The 18,626-nt window shown below is 49.1% G+C and overlaps 8 protein-coding genes across 8 annotated transcripts; 6 read left to right on the top strand and 2 right to left on the bottom strand.

Moving 5' to 3' along the window:
• Nucleotides 1-78: 78 nt before the first annotated feature.
• F4812DRAFT_60484 (PhoD-like phosphatase-domain-containing protein) lies at nucleotides 79-3,508 on the top strand. Its single transcript, XM_047939231.1, has 13 exons — nucleotides 79-532; nucleotides 583-1,116; nucleotides 1,224-1,383; nucleotides 1,470-1,528; nucleotides 1,582-1,689; nucleotides 1,746-1,815; nucleotides 1,875-2,013; nucleotides 2,063-2,118; nucleotides 2,186-2,242; nucleotides 2,311-2,504; nucleotides 2,568-2,663; nucleotides 2,761-3,124; nucleotides 3,249-3,508. The coding sequence occupies exons 2-13, from the start codon at nucleotides 595-597 to the stop codon at nucleotides 3,350-3,352; spliced, it is 1,929 nt and encodes a 642-aa protein (XP_047788958.1). The 5' UTR covers nucleotides 79-532; nucleotides 583-594; the 3' UTR covers nucleotides 3,353-3,508.
• A 236-nt stretch (nucleotides 3,509-3,744) lies between these two features.
• F4812DRAFT_432306 (protein arginine N-methyltransferase 1) lies at nucleotides 3,745-5,905 on the top strand. Its single transcript, XM_047934511.1, has 6 exons — nucleotides 3,745-4,064; nucleotides 4,179-4,192; nucleotides 4,268-4,287; nucleotides 4,384-4,493; nucleotides 4,576-4,907; nucleotides 4,960-5,905. Exons 1-6 carry the CDS (start codon nucleotides 3,982-3,984, stop codon nucleotides 5,436-5,438), a joined length of 1,038 nt encoding a protein of 345 aa, XP_047788959.1. The 5' UTR covers nucleotides 3,745-3,981; the 3' UTR covers nucleotides 5,439-5,905.
• Nucleotides 5,906-6,838: 933 nt separating this feature from the next.
• On the top strand, nucleotides 6,839-7,823 carry F4812DRAFT_451612 (Lumazine-binding protein; the record flags this gene model as incomplete). Its single annotated transcript, XM_047936237.1, has 2 exons — nucleotides 6,839-6,869; nucleotides 7,141-7,823. The coding sequence occupies 2 exons, from the start codon at nucleotides 6,839-6,841 to the stop codon at nucleotides 7,821-7,823; spliced, it is 714 nt and encodes a 237-aa protein (XP_047788960.1).
• F4812DRAFT_432311 (uncharacterized protein) lies at nucleotides 7,747-10,227 on the bottom strand. Its single transcript, XM_047934512.1, has 3 exons — nucleotides 9,191-10,227; nucleotides 8,296-9,059; nucleotides 7,747-8,263 (listed from the first exon to the last, which is right to left on the bottom strand). The coding sequence occupies exons 1-3, from the start codon at nucleotides 10,134-10,136 to the stop codon at nucleotides 8,210-8,212; spliced, it is 1,764 nt and encodes a 587-aa protein (XP_047788961.1). The 5' UTR covers nucleotides 10,137-10,227; the 3' UTR covers nucleotides 7,747-8,209.
• Nucleotides 10,228-10,578: 351 nt separating this feature from the next.
• On the top strand, nucleotides 10,579-13,118 carry F4812DRAFT_432313 (Phosphoacetylglucosamine mutase). The gene has a single exon (XM_047934513.1). The coding sequence runs from the start codon at nucleotides 11,032-11,034 to the stop codon at nucleotides 12,649-12,651; it is 1,620 nt and encodes a 539-aa protein (XP_047788962.1). The 5' UTR covers nucleotides 10,579-11,031; the 3' UTR covers nucleotides 12,652-13,118.
• Nucleotides 13,119-14,948, bottom strand: F4812DRAFT_432315 (glycoside hydrolase family 5 protein). Its single transcript, XM_047934514.1, has 4 exons — nucleotides 14,399-14,948; nucleotides 14,010-14,331; nucleotides 13,623-13,894; nucleotides 13,119-13,472 (listed from the first exon to the last, which is right to left on the bottom strand). The coding sequence occupies exons 1-4, from the start codon at nucleotides 14,840-14,842 to the stop codon at nucleotides 13,284-13,286; spliced, it is 1,227 nt and encodes a 408-aa protein (XP_047788963.1). The 5' UTR covers nucleotides 14,843-14,948; the 3' UTR covers nucleotides 13,119-13,283.
• A 406-nt stretch (nucleotides 14,949-15,354) lies between these two features.
• F4812DRAFT_432317 (glycoside hydrolase family 61 protein) lies at nucleotides 15,355-16,817 on the top strand. Its single transcript, XM_047934515.1, has 2 exons — nucleotides 15,355-16,303; nucleotides 16,411-16,817. Exons 1-2 carry the CDS (start codon nucleotides 15,699-15,701, stop codon nucleotides 16,514-16,516), a joined length of 711 nt encoding a protein of 236 aa, XP_047788964.1. The 5' UTR covers nucleotides 15,355-15,698; the 3' UTR covers nucleotides 16,517-16,817.
• Nucleotides 16,818-17,314: 497 nt separating this feature from the next.
• F4812DRAFT_451617 (uncharacterized protein) lies at nucleotides 17,315-18,560 on the top strand (the record flags this gene model as incomplete). The annotated part of the gene is made up of 2 exons (XM_047936238.1): nucleotides 17,315-18,015; nucleotides 18,074-18,560. 2 exons carry the CDS (start codon nucleotides 17,315-17,317, stop codon nucleotides 18,558-18,560), a joined length of 1,188 nt encoding a protein of 395 aa, XP_047788965.1.
• Between the last annotated feature and the right edge of the window lie 66 nt (nucleotides 18,561-18,626).

Below are 18,626 nucleotides of genomic sequence, written 5' to 3' on the forward strand. Positions count from 1 at the left end.
GGACCGACGCTCTTATGAACAAATTGCCAACGATGATACCACGTTTTACCTATATTATAATTAACTAGATATTTCTTGCTTAGTAGCCTGCTAATTCTAGTGTCTGTATCTGCCAAGGTAATTAGTTCCTCTACTACATCCCCCGCCGAGCCGGTAGGTACCGAAATATTATTATGAACTTATATCTTCCCCTAGCTCGGCGGGTGTTTTCGAGGGAGCTTGCATAGAAGAGCAATTAAGTCACGACCAATAGGAACATCGCCATTGCACACGTTTGTCTTCTAGAACGCCCCGGAGACTCAGAGTAGCAGCATTTGTCCTGCAGGTCGCAGCAGGCGCAGCCTACTATTGCTCATTGGAGAGGTTTTGCAGGCGATTATCGATCGGCTTTCCGTTTCTCGATGGTCGGTTTGATGCGGTGATATTATGCATAGCACTGTACCTACCTGTAAATGAGCACATGCTATGGGGCTAGTAGAAAGTATAAATACCTACCTAAGAGGTAGGTATCTAATATATAGCTTTTGTTCTTGTAAGCACACTGAAAGGTGCTAAGCTTGGAGCGTAACTGACAGTCTGAAGTCGCCCTTCGCGATGGTGCACAATAAGCTACTCGCGGCGCTCGGTCTCTGGGCCGGGCCGCTCCTAGTCGTACCATCCGCACCTCTCGCTTCTGCTGCTGCTGCTGCTGCTGCAGACGCGCGATTCGGCGGTAACCTAAACTTCGCAAGCCCTTCGCGGCGCCACCCTAGCCTCGGGATCGACGTACCGCACGTGTCCCGACGGAGCCTAAAACGCGGGTCCGTCGCGTACGCGGCCTCGGAGCTGGACTTCATGCACGGCGTGGCGTCGGGCGACCCGTACGCGGACAGCGTGATATTGTGGACGCGGGCGGCGCCGACGCCGGCGTCGGACGGGAGCAACGTCACCGTCGAGGGGACGGTGCCGCTGTATAGTCACGACACGCAGACGTTTATCGACGCGGATGAGAGCCCGGTTTGCGTGGAGTGGAAGGTTTGGGAGAATGGAACAGCTGGGGAGGGAGAGGGGGATGGTGTTGTGGTGGTGGTGAGTGGTGAAGCGTATACGACTAGCGATATTGATTATACTATTAAGGTACTTTGCATATATTCTCTCTCTCTTTTTTCCCTTTTTTTCCTCTTAGGGGCTTTTTGGGGAAGGGGGAGCAGGCTGGTTTGGCTAATGATGAGATAAAAATGCAGGTTGAAGCTACGGGTCTGCAGCCGTTCACGACGTATAATTACCAGTTCGCGATCTGCGGCTCGACCAAGACGAGTCCCGTCGGACGGACGAAGACGGCGCCGCTGCCGGATTCGGATGCTCCCGAGTTGAGGTTCGCTGTTTTTTCTTGCAGTAATTATCGTGAGTACCTGACCCCCCTTTTCTAACCCACTTTGACGTATATCCTTAGGTAAGATAAGGGGGGTATTTTGCTTACATGGTGGTAGCGAATGGATACTTCAACGCTTATGGGAACGCTGCGAGGAAAGATGAGCAAGACTATATCGTATGTGCTTAACAACCTGGGCACTTTTGTTATATACGTTTTGACAGGAGAAGGTTCATCTAGGTGACTATATTTACGAGGGTAATGCGAAAGGGGAGCGAGCCCATGCACCGCCGAAATACTTGTTCAGTCTATATGATTACAGGACTCGTCACGGACAGGTACGCAGTGCTCCAAACTTCCGAGTGAAGAGTATGAGATTTATATAATGAGTTAGTACCGCACAGATCCGGATTTGCAACTGGCCTCCCAGAACTTTGCCTGGATAGCGACCTGGGATGATCACGGTAGGTGGATAAGTAACGCCATGAGTAGACGGGTTGAGCCAATCTAACTATTAGTATAGAGGTCTCAAACAACGGATACCGTGATGGGTCTAGTGCTCTGAACAATACTGAGGACTCTTTCCTCAAAGATGGCGGAGTCAGCGTGGACCAGCGAAAGATGAATGCTGTGAGAGCGTACTTCGAATGGATGCCTATTCGGTGAGTACATAGAAGTGATATGGCAAATGCTTCGCTAACATTTCTGAAGTCAAGTCGATCTCGACGATAATCTAAGGATATGGAGGAACTTTCAGATGGGAAGCCGTATGTTGTCTTCTAGTCCCATATTCACTTCCGTTTTTACCTTAGTTACTGACAAAGTCCGCCGCAGTCCTAGATTTCATTGTTCTAGACACTCGGAACTATGATCGAAGCATTACCTCGCTCGGTAAGTGGCAGTACTTCCTTCTCGCAGAATGAAGTGAATAGCCCAAGGGTATTAACAATCGAGCAAAGATTGGAATGACAACTATATCGATCTGATCCGGAACGACGCCTCGCGGACGCTGATGGGCTCGCACCAAGAGAACTGGTTTTATAACCAATTGACCAAGTCTCAGGCCCGGGGCGCGACTTGGCGTATAATTGGCAACCAGATCGTATTTTCCCACATCGTCGAGTCTTACGGCTATAGTGGTGACAACTGGAATGTAAGCTGGAAATTAATTCATATTAAGGACTGCCAAATGCGAGTACTAATATAAACTTGCTAGGGGTACCAAGCGAACAGGAACCGGACACTGAAGCATCTATACGATAACAACATCACTAACACCATCTTCCTCGCGGGTGATAGCCATCAAAACTGGGTTCGTCACTAAGCACCCCCCCTACCCCCCCTTCAACGTTAAACTTTAGGTACACGCATACGTACTTACCAGGTACCTAACCTAACACAACACACAGGTCTCAGACCTAGCCTGGCTAGACGAGAAGCCTTACGACCCGACGACGGGGGAAGGGTCCGTCGGGGTCGAGTTCGCGGGGACGGCGGTCAGCTCTACCGGGTTCAGCGGGGCGATCGGGGGTGCCAGGGCCGAGGCGGAGCGCCGCGTAGGAAATAACTCGGTGCTGCAGTGGCAGGACGGATACTACCGCGGCTACTTCCTGCTGTCGGTGACCCCGGACAGGCTCGACGCCAGGTTCTACGGGTCGCCGAGCGTCGCGTCCCGCAACGCGTGGGACCTTCCGCTCGCGAACTTCACAGTCCGGGCCGGGGAGAATAAGCTCGCCAGGCCGGTTGGCGGCGGGAGCGTGGAGGCTGGGTTCTGTAAGTCACGTCGTCGCCTTCGATATTGCTTGCTTGGTTACTTGGCAGATCTCTCCGCCCTCCCCCCCTTTTTTTCCTTTAGTGTTGGATGATATGTAATTTGCTGACGATCTATTATTCGTAGTGAGGGGAGGCAAGACCACCCCGACGAATCTTACGCTGAATACGGATACCTGGGAATGGGGTATCGTCGGGTATAACCAGATGTATATTGATGCCAGCAAGTGAAGTTGGTATTATACAATAGCTTAGGTTATCAGAAGTGTTCGTACGCCTACTCTACTCCTATTAAAACTTACCTATTTTAACCCTCTGTATTGAAATAAGGTACATAGCTTAACCTAGGTAGCTACAGCACTATATTAATATTCAATGCTCAATCTACGTTACGTACCATATTAAAAGTGATAAATATCGTGTAGAGGTGGTAAAGTTTATAAACAACCCCTATTAAATCGTAGCTAGACCCCTAAAATTTAAATAACCTACCTAAGTACCTAGGTACCTAAAATATCTGATAGGAGTATGGTTTATCCATTCCGGTGGGGTAATCTGGCAGATGGATGAAAAGATACGCGTTGGGCGCGATATACTATGTAGAAAGTGAAAAAGAATTGAAATGGAAGTGGGGTATCAATCGAGTCTAAGATCAGTTTTGTACCCAGGTTTTTTTAGTTACCCTGCAGCTAGTTCCAGAAGGAGCAAGGAAAGAACAGGAAAAAAAAAAAAATAGTTACCTACCTCCCGTGGACCCTACTACTTCGTACCTACCCCTACTATTCTGCCCAATCTTTATTCCTTTTCATACTTTCCCATTACAATTCAACTTCGGGCAAATCGCATCCTAATTCTAAATAATGGCCGCTGACAAGATGGATGTCGAAGCTGCCGAGCAGAAGCTCAAGAGCATGGCTCATTCTGAGCAGCACTATTTCAACAGGTTAGTTTCCGCAACCTTTCCGCAATCTTAAAAAGAAAAAAGAAAAAATATCGGCATCGATATTACTACTGCTTCTTGAGATAAACCCTTCTGCTAACGCTTGTCGCATAACAGCTACAACCACCATGGTACGAAACTCATTATTACTTGATCATTTGCTTCGAAGGGTAATAAAATACTAACAAGACTCTGGCGCAATTCAGGAATCCACGAGGAGATGTTGGTGCGTACTCCAAATTTTCACAACTAGATCTACACTTCCAAGGTTGACGGTTTACGAGACACAACATAACTAACAATCTATTGTCATGCTGCGCAGAAAGATGAAGTCCGCACGAAATCCTACATGAATGCCATTGTGCAAAACAAGCACCTCTTCAAGGACAAGGTTGTTCTTGACGTTGGTTGCGGTACAGCTATCCTCTCCATGTGAGTAAACGACAACCCATACAGAGAGAGAGACATGGATAAATAAGCCCGATTAAACTAATACGCTGCCTCCCCTGGATAGGTTCGCCGTAAAGGCTGGAGCCAAGCACGTCATCGGTGTTGATATGTCTACCATTATCTTCAAGGCTAGGGAGATTGTCAAGGTCAATGGCATGGCAGACAAGATTACCCTCATCCAGGGTAAGATGGAGGAGATCGAGCTGCCCTTCCCCAAGGTCGATATCATCATCTCGGAATGGATGGGCTACTTCCTCCTTTACGAGAGCATGCTGGATACTGTCTTATACGCCCGCGACAAGTACCTCGAGAAGGACGGCTTGATCTTCCCGGACAAGGCCACCATCTTCGCGTGCGGTATTGAGGATGGCGAGTACAAGGATGAGAAGATCGGATGTGAGTTTTCTGCAGTGTAAGAATCCATCAAGACAAGACTAACAGGTTACAGTCTGGGATAACGTTTACGGGTTCGACTACAGTCCTCTGAAGGAGACGGCCTTAGCCGAGCCTCTCGTCGACACAGTCGAAATCAAGGCGGCCGTCACAGACCCTGCCGCGGTTTTGACTCTTGATCTCTACACCTGCACAACGGCCGATCTTGCTTTCTCGATACCCTTCAAGCTGACGTCCCGACGTGACGACTTCATACACGCGCTTGTAGCGTGGTTCGATATCGACTTCACGGCGTGCCACAAGCCGGTTCGCTTCTCCACTGGTCCGCACACTAAGTACACGCATTGGAAGCAGACCGTCTTCTACCTGGACCAGGTCTTGACGGTGCAGCAAGGAGAGGAGATCAGCTTTAACTTGGAGGTCAAGCCCAACGACAAGAACCGACGAGATCTCGATATTAAGATCGATTACCATCTCGAAACGGAAGAGGTCACTCGGCAAGCTGAGGGCTCTTGCGAATACAAGATGTGCTAGGTGGGATGAATCTTTTGGAGGATGCGTCTCGTATTACAATGTCTTCCAGCCCAACAGGACTCGGGCTGGGCAGCCCTTATCTAGTAGACGGGGTCTGCGAAGCGGACAACAAGCTGCAAAGCATCAACCTATTCGATAGCCTTGTATGATCGCATGGCGACCAGGGTTTGTACGGCGTTGGGAGGCATTAAAAGTCATTTCCCTCGGGCCGAGAAGGGGAAGAGGAAACTATAGTATGCGAGGTGACGGAATTATATTGGGGCAATTGCGATACTACGGACCATATCTAGGACCTAGGTAAGGTACTTGATGACTGATGAAGATTACGATAGAAAGTAACTCCTACACGTCCCTCAAGGCGTCATCCTGCGGGGGATAACGGCTAAGAGGTTGATGGGTCAGTCTGGACCGCCACTCAAGTAGTTGTGAATACATCAGGTACTTGATCGATACTCTCTCTATCCCTATAGTATATACTGTTTTGAACGTGACGTGATTCAACTATAACCGATAGTAATAATTAATACTTCAAAGCTAACTTAAGGTATAATACAATGCGTTAGGTACCTCTAGGTAGTATAAGATGCTGATTAGTAAAGTTTCAATTTTATAGGGGTCCTATGTACTAGAGGGTCGAAGCGCCTTGACGGACCCTCTGAGCGCAGCGAAGAGGGGACCAAAAACGTGGGACAATAGTGCAACCATGCATTTTACATATAAACACGAACATTTCAGAAAGTAACATCTTATATCTTTACAACCGTTTATCGTCTCGCAATAAGATTAATATCAAAAGATAGAGAAAAATATAACTAAACGTATGATATAAGTTGCATCTTTATACGAGAGATATTGATAAAGTTATTGCAATTTCTTTATAAAAAACTTTCAAAAATATTTGTAGCAATAATGAGGATATGAAAGTATTTTAAGATACTTTATAGTTTTATTTGAATAACTTTACAACGATAAGCCGTACGAAAGTTCAGTTAGTATGATTAGATAGAGAAAACAATAAGAAAAATTCTGATATATATCATATTACGATACAATGAACGGCCGTAAAGTTATGAATATGTATTGTTGAAATTGTTAGTGAAGCCCATACATTTCACATACTAAACACTATTGTCCCAGGTTTTTGGTCCCTCTAGTATCTGATTTTTCATTCACAAAATTAGGGGTCCCCCCTTCTCTAGAGGCTAGCGCGGAACGCAATGCCGTGCCAGGGCGGGAGGGGCCTATTACCTAAGACCTGTTGTATGTTAGGTTAGGTACATGTGATGGCGGGGGTTGCAAAGCTAACGAACGTCATTTTTGCGACAAAGCAGAACAACTCATTCTCCGATTTACGAAACGCCCCTTTAAAAACAACGACGAGTTATTTATTTTCAGCAATTATGTTTACGGGATTAGTCGAGGAGATTGGCGGTAAGTCATCTTTCTTTCTTTTTTCTTGGTTTCTTATTTTTTTTTTTTTGTTTTTTGGGGGGGTTGTTAGAGCATCATACCATGACTTTGGAGGGGGCGAAGGGGAAGGGAAGGGGAAGAGGAGGGAGAAGATTTTAATATTAGAAAAAGGGGAATCGGAATTGGTGTTGATATTTTGGGATTACACTACTGCTATTAAATCAAACGTATACCTCAACTTACCTCAACTCAATATTAACGCTGTCTCTCTTTCCTTCCTTCCCCGCACCAGTCGTCGCCGAGCTCAACCCGCACGACGAGACGGGCGGGACGTCTCTCACGATCGCGCTGCCGCCGTCGTCGACGCTGCTCGAGGGCGCCGCGCTCGGCGACAGCATCTCGGTGAACGGGGTGTGTCTGACGGCGACGCAGCTCGACACCGCCAACCGCCAACCCTCGTTCAAAGTCGGCATCGCGCCCGAGACCCTGCGCCTGACGAACCTCGGCGACCTGCAACCCGGCTCGCCCGTCAACCTCGAGCGCGCCGTGCGCGCCGACACCCGCATGGGCGGGCACTTCGTGCAGGGGCACGTGGACGGGACGGCGACGATCGCGTCGGTGGTCCCGGACGGGAACGCGCTGACGGTGCGGCTGGCGCCGGCGGCGGCGACGCTGCTGCGGTACGTCGTGCGCAAGGGGTACGTGGCGCTGGACGGGACGAGCCTGACGGTGACGCGGGTGGACGACGGCGAGGGGTGGTTCGAGGTGATGCTGATCGCGTACACGCAGGCGAAGGTGGTGCTGGCGCGGAAGAAGGCCGGCGACTCGGTCAATCTCGAGGTCGACGTGCTGGCCAAGTACGCGGAGAAGAGCATGGCCGGGTACCTGGGCGCGCAGGCGGAGGCGCTGGCGAGGCCGATGCTCGAGGAGATGGTGCAGAATTTGGTGGCGCAGGCTATGGGGGGGCATTCGTAGGGTTATGATGATTATTATTATGTGTGCTTGTGCGTAGGGGGGGGAGGGGGAGGCTGGAATAATAATGTAGGGAGAACTGGAAGTCTACGAATTTAGATTGTAAAAAAAAAGTCTGGTCAGTTTTTGCAAGGTCTGGACAAATGTTTATTCATTGAGTATAATAACCTCGAGAATACGAGAACCAGTGATCGGTATAATAAACACCTGGCACTTTGCTAACCTAATACAGCGGTAATGCACGCCTGTAGCATCATAGGAGCTTGTGGTTCTTGGCTTTTTTTCACCCATGACTTGATTTCAGAGACTTGCTTCGGCGTAGATGCAAAACCAAATGTGTTCATACTGCGGCCAAAAAAAAAAAAAAAAAAAAAAGAACAGTCAGTCAGTCAGTTGTGACGGACGGGGCTTACACGTCGGCCCAGACCTCGGCAATTTTTTGGCTGAGCTGTCTCGAGATCTTCTTGCGCCCAACCAAACCCCCCATTTGTTCGAAGACCATCTCGCGTTTCCGCTTTTTGCCTTCCTCCCCGCTGCCGCACTCCTCGAAAGCCCTGAAGAACTCGTAAGGCGTCTTCCATCTCTTTTGGATCTCAAGAGCTTTCTCCCCCGTAACCTGCTTGGTACACATCAACATTTTCAGAAACACGTCCCGCAGCGTCATCATATCCGACTTTGACGCTAGCGAAGCAAAGGCTGGATAGGTGATGTAGTGCCCTGTGGTAGGCTCCTTCTCCCGGAGATGCTGACGTAAGGAGAGGTAGTTCTGCGCGGTGAGGACCTCGGTGGGGATGACGAGTAGTGGTTTGCTTTCGTATTGCTTCTTCAGCAGCATGGTCATGCGAGTAAGATACCGGATGGTGTCGTCCATCCTCTGCGTCTTTTTCACAAGAAAGCCGTTAACGACTTGCGTCGATGCGATAGCGGACTGCACCATTTCTGCACGTTTATCCAGGACATCCGGATCCATGGAGATCTCTTCGACGATGTAAACGACGTTCTTAATGCCGGATCGTTTCAGACGGAATTTCTGTTCGTGGAAACGGCCATCTTTAATACTGCCGATCAAATCATCGAGTCGCTTTCGCTCTACGATGTAATCGAGTACGACTTCGTCTCCCTCGGCTCCGAGTCGGGAAAGGAAATTTGCGTCGTGGCATTTGGCTACCCAAAGGGCATCACCTAGCTCGAGAGCACGCATGATTGGGTTGACGCCTTTCTTTGCAAGTTCATTTTGCACTGGAGCGTCCTGGGTTAGTGGTCACTTCTAGGTGGCTAGAGAAGACGAGTTTTGTCTAAGAACCTGGGATTGATGCACTCAACGCGAATGATGCAATAAATAAATATTTACTTCTTGGGATATCACTTACTGTAGTCTCTATCGGTCTTTAATCGGACCTCACGCACGTCTAATACTAATTGCACTTCAAAAGATCCGGGGGCAAGTCGTATTGGCCTAAAATTCGGTAGCTCCGGGCTCCCTGATGATGTATCGCCATCAGCAACGATGTCGGAATAGTTTGATTCTTTGTTCGGTGGATCCTGTATCTTTAGAGACGGCGACCTGTCGGTAAGACGGGGAAGAGGGAGGGGAGCGAGAGCAGGAGCAGGGTCGAGTTCAATTTCATCCAGATTTTGCTCTGCCCCACGCGCTGCCGGCCCGGGCTGATTGGGATTCATAGTCTGTTGCATCCGTCGAGCCACCTCCCATCCCTCCTCAGTTAAATGATACCTTCTAGTAGGCCTACCGCGTTCATACACCAGGTCCTTTTCGACAAGGGTTTTCATAGAGTTCCAGGCCGTATAGTAGCTAGTAACGTCAGGGGGGGCAGTAAAAGATGCATCGCAAAAGGGCTGAGCGACCTCGATTAATCGCGGCTTTGTCATGCCGGTACGATTGCCTTCTTCGAGCGTTGCCAACCCCATAATTATAGCATAGGGGCCGGATCTAAGAGTGGGCACGTAAGGCTTCGTCCTCCGTCTCTTAGGTGGCCGTTCCGCACCGTCCTCTTCGTCATCATCTTGGTTGGCCAAGCCAGGAATGATGGATTGCCTCGGGCGCTTAGGCATAGGTAACCCATTGTCGTGGCAGTGCTTCTGTAATTTTTCGGTCAAACGTTGGCATAGTTTCGTACCGAACCCCTTTAACTGCGCCAACTGAGAGGGATGTTGGAATGTTACTGGACACGCTTGAAGGGCGGCATATGCCTTCTTGTATGTTGTAAGCCCTTTTGAATTCTGCATTCGAGCAGTTTCAACCCATTCCCTCACCCATCCTAGAAGGAGAGGATTAGCGCAAGGGTCATCAGGTGGCATTTTAGTTGTTTAAATTCATGCTCATCTCCATTGAATGACAAGTAGATGGATGATGAATAAAATCGGAAGAGGATAGAACGCGACTTTTAGCCTTTAGCGCGTTGGAGGGGTGAGAAATTTAAATCACGAAATCATGTGACTGCAACCAAAAGAAAGGGGGGGACTCAGGTACGGTACCTAATGAGGTACCTAATGGTGGGATTAAGGTAAGGGGGAACCTTTTGGTAAGGTTACAGGGGCTGCGCTGGAAAGGTGCGGCATGCCCTTTCTACCTTTCAGCTTAAAAAGCTCATGAGCCATTACGGAGCCCCACCTTACCGGAAGCTACGTTCTGACCGGCCTTTTGACTGGTTCTTAACCCTGCAGCTCAGGTAACGTCAGAATCTCTTAGCGCGGGGCCATGCCACGAATGTGCTAGCAAGCTAAAGGCAAGCTAGTATGGCTGGCATGTTACAAGTGCTACTTCAGTGTGTCAGTGAAATAACTTTAGTGATGGAGAGGAGGGTTTTAGCCTTTAGGTACTACCTTCTCGTACTACCTACAGTACTATGTACCTACCTACCTACTGTACCTCCTTGTATTATTAGCCTACTCGTCCCATACTTTCACTTTCAATCTTCATTTTATCAACTTGGACTTTTTCTTAATTTTATAAATACCTACGTAGATAACTATTTCTGTAAAACGAACTAACTCCCTTACTCTCTTTGGTTCTTATATTTTTAACCATTACCCCTCACTTGAATAAAAAAAGTCTCTCAGTCTCTCTCTCTCCCCCCTCCTCCTCTCTCTTCTCTATTCTATATTTACCAATCTTCTAAGAGATCTTTATCTGGTCAACTGTGTGTACCAACATCTCGAGAGTCGAGACCGAATATTAGCCGTCCCACTAAAGATGGACCGAGATGCAATCCTCGCTGCTTCGAAGAAGCACGATATAGTTCCTGGAAGGTTTTACAAATATGGCACAGCAGGCTTTCGTATGAGTGCCGATCTCCTGGACGGTGTCACCTTTAGAGTTGGACTTCTGTCCGCTCTCCGAAGTCGTAAACTCAACGGCCAAACCATCGGCGTAATGATCACCGCTAGTCACAACCCTGCTGTGGACAACGGTGTGAAGATTGTTGACCCGATGGGAGATATGCTCGAACAAGAGTGGGAAGTCCACGCTACGAACCTCGTCAACGCCCCAAGCCACGAAGAGCTTGTCGATTACTTCTACAAGCTAGCCGACGCCCTCAAAATCGATCTGACCTCACCCGGTAAGGTCATTGCTGGCCGAGACACCCGCCCTTCTGGCAAAACCCTCGTCACGGCCCTCGCCGACTCCCTGGCCGCTACGAATACCGCCTACGTCGACTACAGGATTCTCACGACCCCCCAGCTCCATTATCTTACCCGCTGCATCAACACTGCCGGAACCCCTGGCTCATATGGTGAGGTCAGCGAGGTCGGGTATTATAAGAAGCTTGTCGAAGCTTTCTACCGCGCACTCCACGGACGCAAAGTTTCTGGGAAGCTATCCGTCGACTGTGCCAACGGTGTCGGTGGTCCGAAGCTTGCCGAGTTCCTCAAACACCACGACTCTTCGAAAACAGGCTTGGAAGTCAGAGTCGCCAACGACGACGTTTTACGCCCCGAAGTTTTGAACCTGGACTGTGGTGCCGACTTCGTCAAGACGAGACAGCGAGCTCCAGCAAGTCCCAAGCCGGCCCCTGGAGAGAGGTGGTGCTCTCTAGACGGTGATGCGGACCGTCTCATCTACTATTGGATCGACCCGGATACTGGTTTCTTCATGCTTGACGGAGATCGTATCGCGACACTGGCCGCGTCGTTCATTGCAGACCTTATCCGAACTGCCGGCTTGGAAGGTCAACTTCGTATCGGTCTCATTCAGACCGCTTATGCTAACGGCTCCAGCACGAAGTACGTCGAGCAACACTTGCAGATCCCCGTAGTCTGCACGCCCACAGGTGTCAAGCATCTTCACCACGCCGCCTGCTCGTATGATATCGGGGTATATTTCGAGGCCAATGGCCACGGTACCGTCCTCTTCTCTCAAGATGCCCTACAGGTATTCAAGACCAAAGAGCCTCAGTCGCCCGCGCAGAAGGACGCCCTCGATACTCTCAGCGCCCTCGGAGATCTTATCAACCAGACCGTCGGAGACGCGATATCGGACATGTTGATGGTGGAGGTTATCCTAGCCCACAAGGGATGGACTTTAAGAGACTGGGCTATGACGTATCAGGACCTTCCCAACCGTCTCGTTCGCGTCGAAGTCGGTAACAAGGACCTCTTCCGAACAACCGACGCCGAGCGAAAACTCAGCCACCCCGAGCACTGCCAGGAAGAAATTGATAAAGTGGTAAAGAAGTACACCAACGCCCGGTCCTTCGCCAGGGCCAGCGGGACAGAAAACGCGTGCCGAGTGTACGCGGAGGCGGCTACGAGATCCGAAGCCGACGAGCTTGCAAACAAGGTCGCCGCTATAGTGAAGGCATATGGAGGCTAGTGGCTCGTATGATTTCTACTCAGCACTAGGTATGGATACATGATAGGAAATGATGTATCGTAGACAAGTTTGCGGATCTAAAAAGTTGGCGGTGAGGGTTTTTTTTTCTTCTTCTTTTAAGGGGGGTTTTGAAGCTATAGGCTTGCGGAAGCGGGCTCTTAACGCATTATGAACATACTTGACGAAAATTAGCTATAGCTGAATGATGAGTTAGCAATATTTTTTTTTGGACCTCCTGTTTTAATTTTTCTTTTCTTTTTCTACACGTTGGGTAGGTCTGTTCTCTCCAACTTGGAAGGACAAGCTTATACCTACCTTCCTCACACACTAACCGGGGAAACAACTGCTCTTGATGCTTTTACGCCTACATTGCACGCTTGAAATGCATCATAAAGATACTTTCGTTAGGAGCTATGAGTTTCCATTCATTAGGTACCTACCTTGACTACCTTTTCGTTCACGATCGTAGTGACTAAGTGCCTGAGAATACCATAATTCTATTTTACAAGCTGACTGACAGCTTAGATTGGTGCCCACCCTATACGAGTTTGCCTGATCGTTCCACTACCTAGAACGGCCATGATATTTATGTTTGTTACAAAAGATGCTTCCGCTTCAACCCTAACCGTTACCTAGCGAAACGTCGGCGACGTGGGCGCCGGGCACGGCACTGCGGGCAAGGGCTCGTCCGACGGGATCTCTCTGCCCTGGCTCATGGCGACGAAGTGTTTTCGTATCAGCTGGATGCGGCTATTCTGGTTCGCCGTGTTCTTCGGGTTGCCGTACTGCAGGGTGAGGCCGTCGCTGTGGTCGACATAAGTCTACAACGTGCTTAGCGCTATTTCTAATAACTAATCCATAACTAGGTACCTAACCTAAGGTACTTAATCTGAGAGCGTGTTGATACATTAGAGGTAGGTGGCCGAATAATTGGTCAATTGATAAAATTGTTGCTTTGTTTGCTGGCTCACCTTGCAGTCGGGGGCGTTATGTCCGAACTGGCTCCAGAAAGCGTCTCCAGCCGCGACTGGGCTCTCCTCGAGGATCTTAAACATGGACTGCAGGTTCGCGGCGCTGCCGCCTACCCAGTCGTACTCGCCGGCGAAGAAGGGCCGTCCGGCGGCTTCGACGAGTTTAATGTCCGTTTGGAGCTTGGCTGTGTCGACGGGGTACATGTGGTCGGAGAAGATGTCTACTTCTTCGATGCCGAGGTGTGTTTTGTTGATGCCGTAGGTCCCGTCGACTGTTCGCGTGTTAGTTAATATCCTCCTCCAGTTTAAACGTGTTAGGCGAAAGAGAGAGAGAGAGAGAGAGAGAGAGAGAGAGAGAGAGATCGTATATCTACAACGCATACTCACCTACCAGTTTCTGCGGAGCGAGGCTTTTGACATACTTCGCGATGTCCCGGACCCAGTCTGCAGGCGAGTTCATGTCACCCCACACGGGCCCGAGGAGCTCGTTCCCTGTCTCGTACGCGAAGATCGTAGGGTCTTCGGCAAAGGTAAGGTTGTTGTACCGATTCCTGTGAGTGATTATCGTCTTGATGTAGTCTTTGAACGTGGCGACGATAGTGGCGTTGGTGTAGAATTGCTGAACTAGGGGGTTCTTCTCGTCCCGTCTTTGGTTCAGGTCAAAACCCGCCCAACGGAGGAAGTTGTATTTCCCTCCGTGGTAATAGTCCTACTGAGCTATGAGTTTACGGTTAACCTTTTTTTTTAGTTAAAGGTAGATATTCGTATGAGCTGACATAGTTATCCACCAATGGCACTAATAATCTGATGCCATATACACCTGCTTGGTAGACCGCCCAGTCGATGGGATCGAAGGCTCTTTCGTTAACCACTCCAGGCTCGGGTACAACACTCAGGGGGTTTCCGGTACTAATACCCAAGGTATGCCCCCGGATCATCGTGCCGCCAAGAGCTTGTACGGTTGCCATCACCTCTGTAATCCGTTCCTTGGTAGGGTAGCTAGCCTTAGTGGGAGCGTAGAATGGCTCCCCAGCCGGCGGCGTGACATTCTCGTCGAGGCCTAGCCAGTAGACGTTAGGTCCGACCATTTTCCAAACCTTCCCATCAACTAAAAGACTACTCCCGTTGCGAGTGACTGGAGATAGCTTCGCAGCGCTTCGACTGAGAGGGGAAGAGGCAAGGGCACTTGCTGCCCACGAAAAAACCAACGACAACTTCATTTCTAAAATAGTTATAAATTTTATTTGAAAGCGAACAGCATGATCTACCAGTGAAGTCGGAGGAAATCCGAGCACGACGGATATCGAAATATAAACGTTGTTCGCTGCAAACCGCCAGACGGCGTTATAAGGGCCCGCGGAGGGAAATATTCCGGGTAATATCATATACTCTTATATACCTACCTACCTGGGTACCTATCTTATGTGCATAGTATCTTAGGTAGGTACCTATATATCGCGAATTATCACTGGAAGCAGAAACAACTCTGCCTCGATCCATTGAGGATCAATTCGTCTTGATAGCCAACAGCAGTATGCATTAATTGGCGACGGCACGGAAAGCATAGAGTGACGAAGGTCATATTTTACAACCGGATAATCACATCATGATATAAGCCTTGTACACAATAAAGAGTAGCGAAGGGCCTTTTCAAACTTGGTTATTATATAGATTGTCTTATGGATAGCAAGGAACGCCAAACTAAATATACAAGCAATTGCAGATTATGCTCCAGGGTCCAGCCTCATTGGATGGATATTAGTTGCGGTTGATGAACGGGTATAGATGTTATGCTACCAACGCGGTTAATATGCCCTGTATCTTGCAGCTTTCCTGATCTTGGCATCATGGAGAAGGCAACTACCATCTATGGTGAGATATCTCATGGGTGCGTCTTATTTTAATATAGGCAATCATGACATGTGGCAGGAGGCCATGGCAGACCAAAATGGACTACATCCCCCAGGTCCCAGACTTCTATAAATACTCCAGTTTAGACGCATCGCCTAGGACCAGCCTCACAACGCGAAGACCTCAATTGATCCAACCACCTGCATCAGTCGACAAGCCTCAAAGATGAAGTCAGCTACGTTGACGGCCTTGCTGGCTGCTACTGTGGCGGAAGGCCACTACGTCTTTTCCCAACTCATCGTCAACGGCGAGGCAGTCGGCCAGGAGTATACGTACATCCGCAAGAACAGCAACACGATCATGCCGACGTTGCCCTTGATTGTCGACTCTCCGGACCTGCGATGCAACCTGGGCGCCAAGCCGGGCAATACTACCCAGACGTACGCCGTCAACGCGGGGGACACGATCAGGTTCAAGGTCGGGGGCAACAGGATCATCGAGCATCCCGGTCCGGGTTTCGTGTATATGTCGAAAGCGCCGGAGGGGACGGGGGTGGCCTCGTACGACGGCTCGGGAGACTGGTTCAAGGTGTACGAGATCGGGCTCTGCGACCCGAGCACCCCGGGCAACGACGCGTCCTGGTGCGCCTGGGAGAAGGACCACATCGAGTTCACCATCCCCAAGCAGATCCCCGCCGGCGAGTACCTCGTCCGCGTCGAGCACATCGGCATCCATGACGCGTTCGTGGGGCGCGCACAGTTCTACATGGAGTGCGCGCAGCTCAAGATCGCTAGCGACGGGTCCGGGACCCCTGGCCCATTAGCCAAGATGTAAGTGAAACTACCTGCCTAGGTAGGCACCTAAACTATCTACCTAGGTAGAACTCCGATTTGATGATGAGAAGTTGTTAATGCTTTGATTACCTCCTATTACTTAGTCCCGGCATCTACAAAGCTACCGACCCCGGTATCGAGTTCGACAAGTGGAATAACCCCAAGGCTAACTCATATGTCATGCCGGGACCTGCTGTCTGGCAGCCGTAAAATTAACACTCAAGAGGTACATATGTTTGGCTCTTTATTAGTTGACTTTCTTTGGAACTGAAAAGGTTGTGTTAGAAGGTTACCTCAAGACACTCTGCCTATATGATTCTATGGAGATGCTGGGGACTTTCTTGTTAGTCCTAGATTAAATCATATAGCATCTCTTCACATATATGTACGTCGCATTCCGTCCAGAATCTCAAAGACCCGGTACATTGGTCGTGGGATGAGATGGTACTTGACATGCTGTCATATACAATATACAATACTAACTGTGAATAACAAGTGCTATCTTTCCATATTCTCTAGTAGCTTTTAGCTACCTAGTAAGTTATTAATGCGAGCAACATGGAAACTCGTTGGCTCTTGTGCTACGTAAAAGGGCTTGGAATTTAGTTGACTTGGATTATTTCCTCTACCTAATCACACTTGGAGCAGTAGGATAGAAAAGCATACCATATCCAAATTCCAACCGTAGTGCCATTCCCAAAACAGGCTTCACACGTGGCGACGATGAATTCAGATCCAACCGAAGGCTCTCATCAGCTTCAAATATTCTATCTGCCTGGCCCTGCAAGACTTTACCCAGATGGTAATGGTAATGTTGAGCTCGTGGGCACGGAAATACTTTTCTTTGTTATACTATATCTCCTTTGTTACTCTACCGCGGGTTACTCTACCGCGGCAAAGTTTGGTATGACCTTCGCTATCCTTTTTTACTCCCCCCTTGACGTGTCATTGACGTGTCAAGTTCTTCTCACCTATGGATTGCCTACATCTCCTAGGACGGTAGACAAAATGCCGACTGTTCCAAGCCAAAGATCCTCAGTCCGTCCAGGGTATCCGCCATTAACCCAAGACGGGATTAAGATAATAATCATCTCCTGCGTGTTTACCACTCTTTCGGCCCTGTTCGTTGCGCTTCGGCTATGGGCTCGAAAGCTAACAAGACAAAGGCTGGAGTTCCACGACTGGTCCATTGTTGCCGCGTTGTTCTTCAACTGCAGCTTTGCGTCTGTAATTTCGTACTGCGCCGTAACCTGCGGGATTGGATACCATACGGAATATCTAAACAAGGACTGGCCCGGCGTCGTTCCTCACCTGAACAAAACCTTAGTCGTTGCGGAAGCCCTAGCGATCCCCTCTAACAGCCTGGTCAAGATCAGCATCCTCCATCTCTACGTTAGAATATTTCCCGATCGGCATTTCCAGATACTCTGTTATGTCGTTATGGGCCTCGTAACTGCTGGCGCGTTAGGGCTGTTTATTAGGCTACTTTTACAATGTACGCCCCTCGAGGCAGTTTGGAATGCAGCTATACTCGCCACAGACCCGACTGCCCACTGCGTCAACCGAAAGGGAAAGTCTCTATCTGACCCAATAATTAATACGTCATTCGACATCACACTCTTCCTCCTCCCGTTGCCACAGATGTGGAGACTACAGTTGGAATTGAAGAAGAAGCTGATGGTTATTGGCATATTTGCCGTGGGGTTTCTGTAAGTCAAGTAGCCGTATCGCCAGGATCAAGACGTGTAAATTTAACAGGTATCCTAGCATATGCGTAATAACATGTGTTCGAGTTTGGGCAGTCCTAAAACTGTCAGGAGAAGAGCTGCCTTATACTATCATGGAAGACCTCGTCTGGGTAATCTTGGAACCTGGCCTTGGTATTATCAACGCTTGTCTTCCCCTTCTCAGGGCACTTGGTCCCAAATTCTCAAGCGTGCTTAGATGCGGTGTCTTTTCCGATAAGACTCGATCAAGCAAGCAGAACTCTGGAAGCGACTTTAACAGGCCTCGGTCAAAAGGAGGCGACCACATATGTGTGCCGTCCCACGAAGTGTCCATCTCAACCACCGAGCCCCGGACACGCCAAGAGATTACTGTAAACGACGAAAATGAAGGCGATATTCCATTAAGAGCGTATCACGAAGGTCAAACTGGTAGTTGCAGCCAAGAGCGAGAATCAAACAGAATTACAGTCACGGTTGAGTGGAATGTACAACGGGAGACGAGTGGAGGCACAGCGACAGTTGTGTAAGCAGACTATTAGGTCTAGGTACCTGTTATCGTAATCACTATTGAACCCCTTTCTAAAACAAAAGAA

This window comes from Daldinia caldariorum (genome assembly GCF_022478825.1).
Source record: "Daldinia caldariorum strain CBS 122874 unplaced genomic scaffold F4812scaffold_11, whole genome shotgun sequence".
NCBI lineage: Eukaryota > Fungi > Ascomycota > Sordariomycetes > Xylariales > Hypoxylaceae > Daldinia > Daldinia caldariorum.

What these genes read in the sequence shown, in the direction of transcription:
- F4812DRAFT_60484 (XM_047939231.1), top strand. Translation starts at nt 595, where the DNA reads ATGGTGCACAATAAGCTACTCGCGGCGCTCGGTCTCTGGGCCGGGCCG. An exon ending in TCGAAGCATTACCTCGCTCG is followed by an intron (nt 2,243 to 2,310) that starts GTAAGTGGCAGT and finishes AATCGAGCAAAG; the next exon opens with ATTGGAATGACAACTATATC. An exon ending in GTGATAGCCATCAAAACTGG is followed by an intron (nt 2,664 to 2,760) that starts GTTCGTCACTAA and finishes CACAACACACAG; the next exon opens with GTCTCAGACCTAGCCTGGCT.
- F4812DRAFT_432306 (XM_047934511.1), top strand. Translation starts at nt 3,982, where the DNA reads ATGGCCGCTGACAAGATGGATGTCGAAGCTGCCGAGCAGAAGCTCAAG. An exon ending in GGTACAGCTATCCTCTCCAT is followed by an intron (nt 4,494 to 4,575) that starts GTGAGTAAACGA and finishes TCCCCTGGATAG; the next exon opens with GTTCGCCGTAAAGGCTGGAG. An exon ending in CAAGGATGAGAAGATCGGAT is followed by an intron (nt 4,908 to 4,959) that starts GTGAGTTTTCTG and finishes AACAGGTTACAG; the next exon opens with TCTGGGATAACGTTTACGGG.
- F4812DRAFT_432311 (XM_047934512.1), bottom strand. Translation starts at nt 10,136, where the DNA reads ATGCCACCTGATGACCCTTGCGCTAATCCTCTCCTTCTAGGATGGGTG. An exon ending in AAAGACCGATAGAGACTACA is followed by an intron (nt 9,060 to 9,190) that starts GTAAGTGATATC and finishes AGGACGCTCCAG; the next exon opens with TGCAAAATGAACTTGCAAAG. An exon ending in TCGAACAAATGGGGGGTTTG is followed by an intron (nt 8,264 to 8,295) that starts GTTGGGCGCAAG and finishes GAGACAGCTCAG; the next exon opens with CCAAAAAATTGCCGAGGTCT.
- F4812DRAFT_432313 (XM_047934513.1), top strand. Translation starts at nt 11,032, where the DNA reads ATGGACCGAGATGCAATCCTCGCTGCTTCGAAGAAGCACGATATAGTT.
- F4812DRAFT_432315 (XM_047934514.1), bottom strand. Translation starts at nt 14,842, where the DNA reads ATGAAGTTGTCGTTGGTTTTTTCGTGGGCAGCAAGTGCCCTTGCCTCT. An exon ending in CGCTCCGCAGAAACTGGTAG is followed by an intron (nt 13,895 to 14,009) that starts GTGAGTATGCGT and finishes ACACGCGAACAG; the next exon opens with TCGACGGGACCTACGGCATC. An exon ending in ATAACGCCCCCGACTGCAAG is followed by an intron (nt 13,473 to 13,622) that starts GTGAGCCAGCAA and finishes AGCACGTTGTAG; the next exon opens with ACTTATGTCGACCACAGCGA.
- F4812DRAFT_432317 (XM_047934515.1), top strand. Translation starts at nt 15,699, where the DNA reads ATGAAGTCAGCTACGTTGACGGCCTTGCTGGCTGCTACTGTGGCGGAA. An exon ending in CCTGGCCCATTAGCCAAGAT is followed by an intron (nt 16,304 to 16,410) that starts GTAAGTGAAACT and finishes CCTATTACTTAG; the next exon opens with TCCCGGCATCTACAAAGCTA.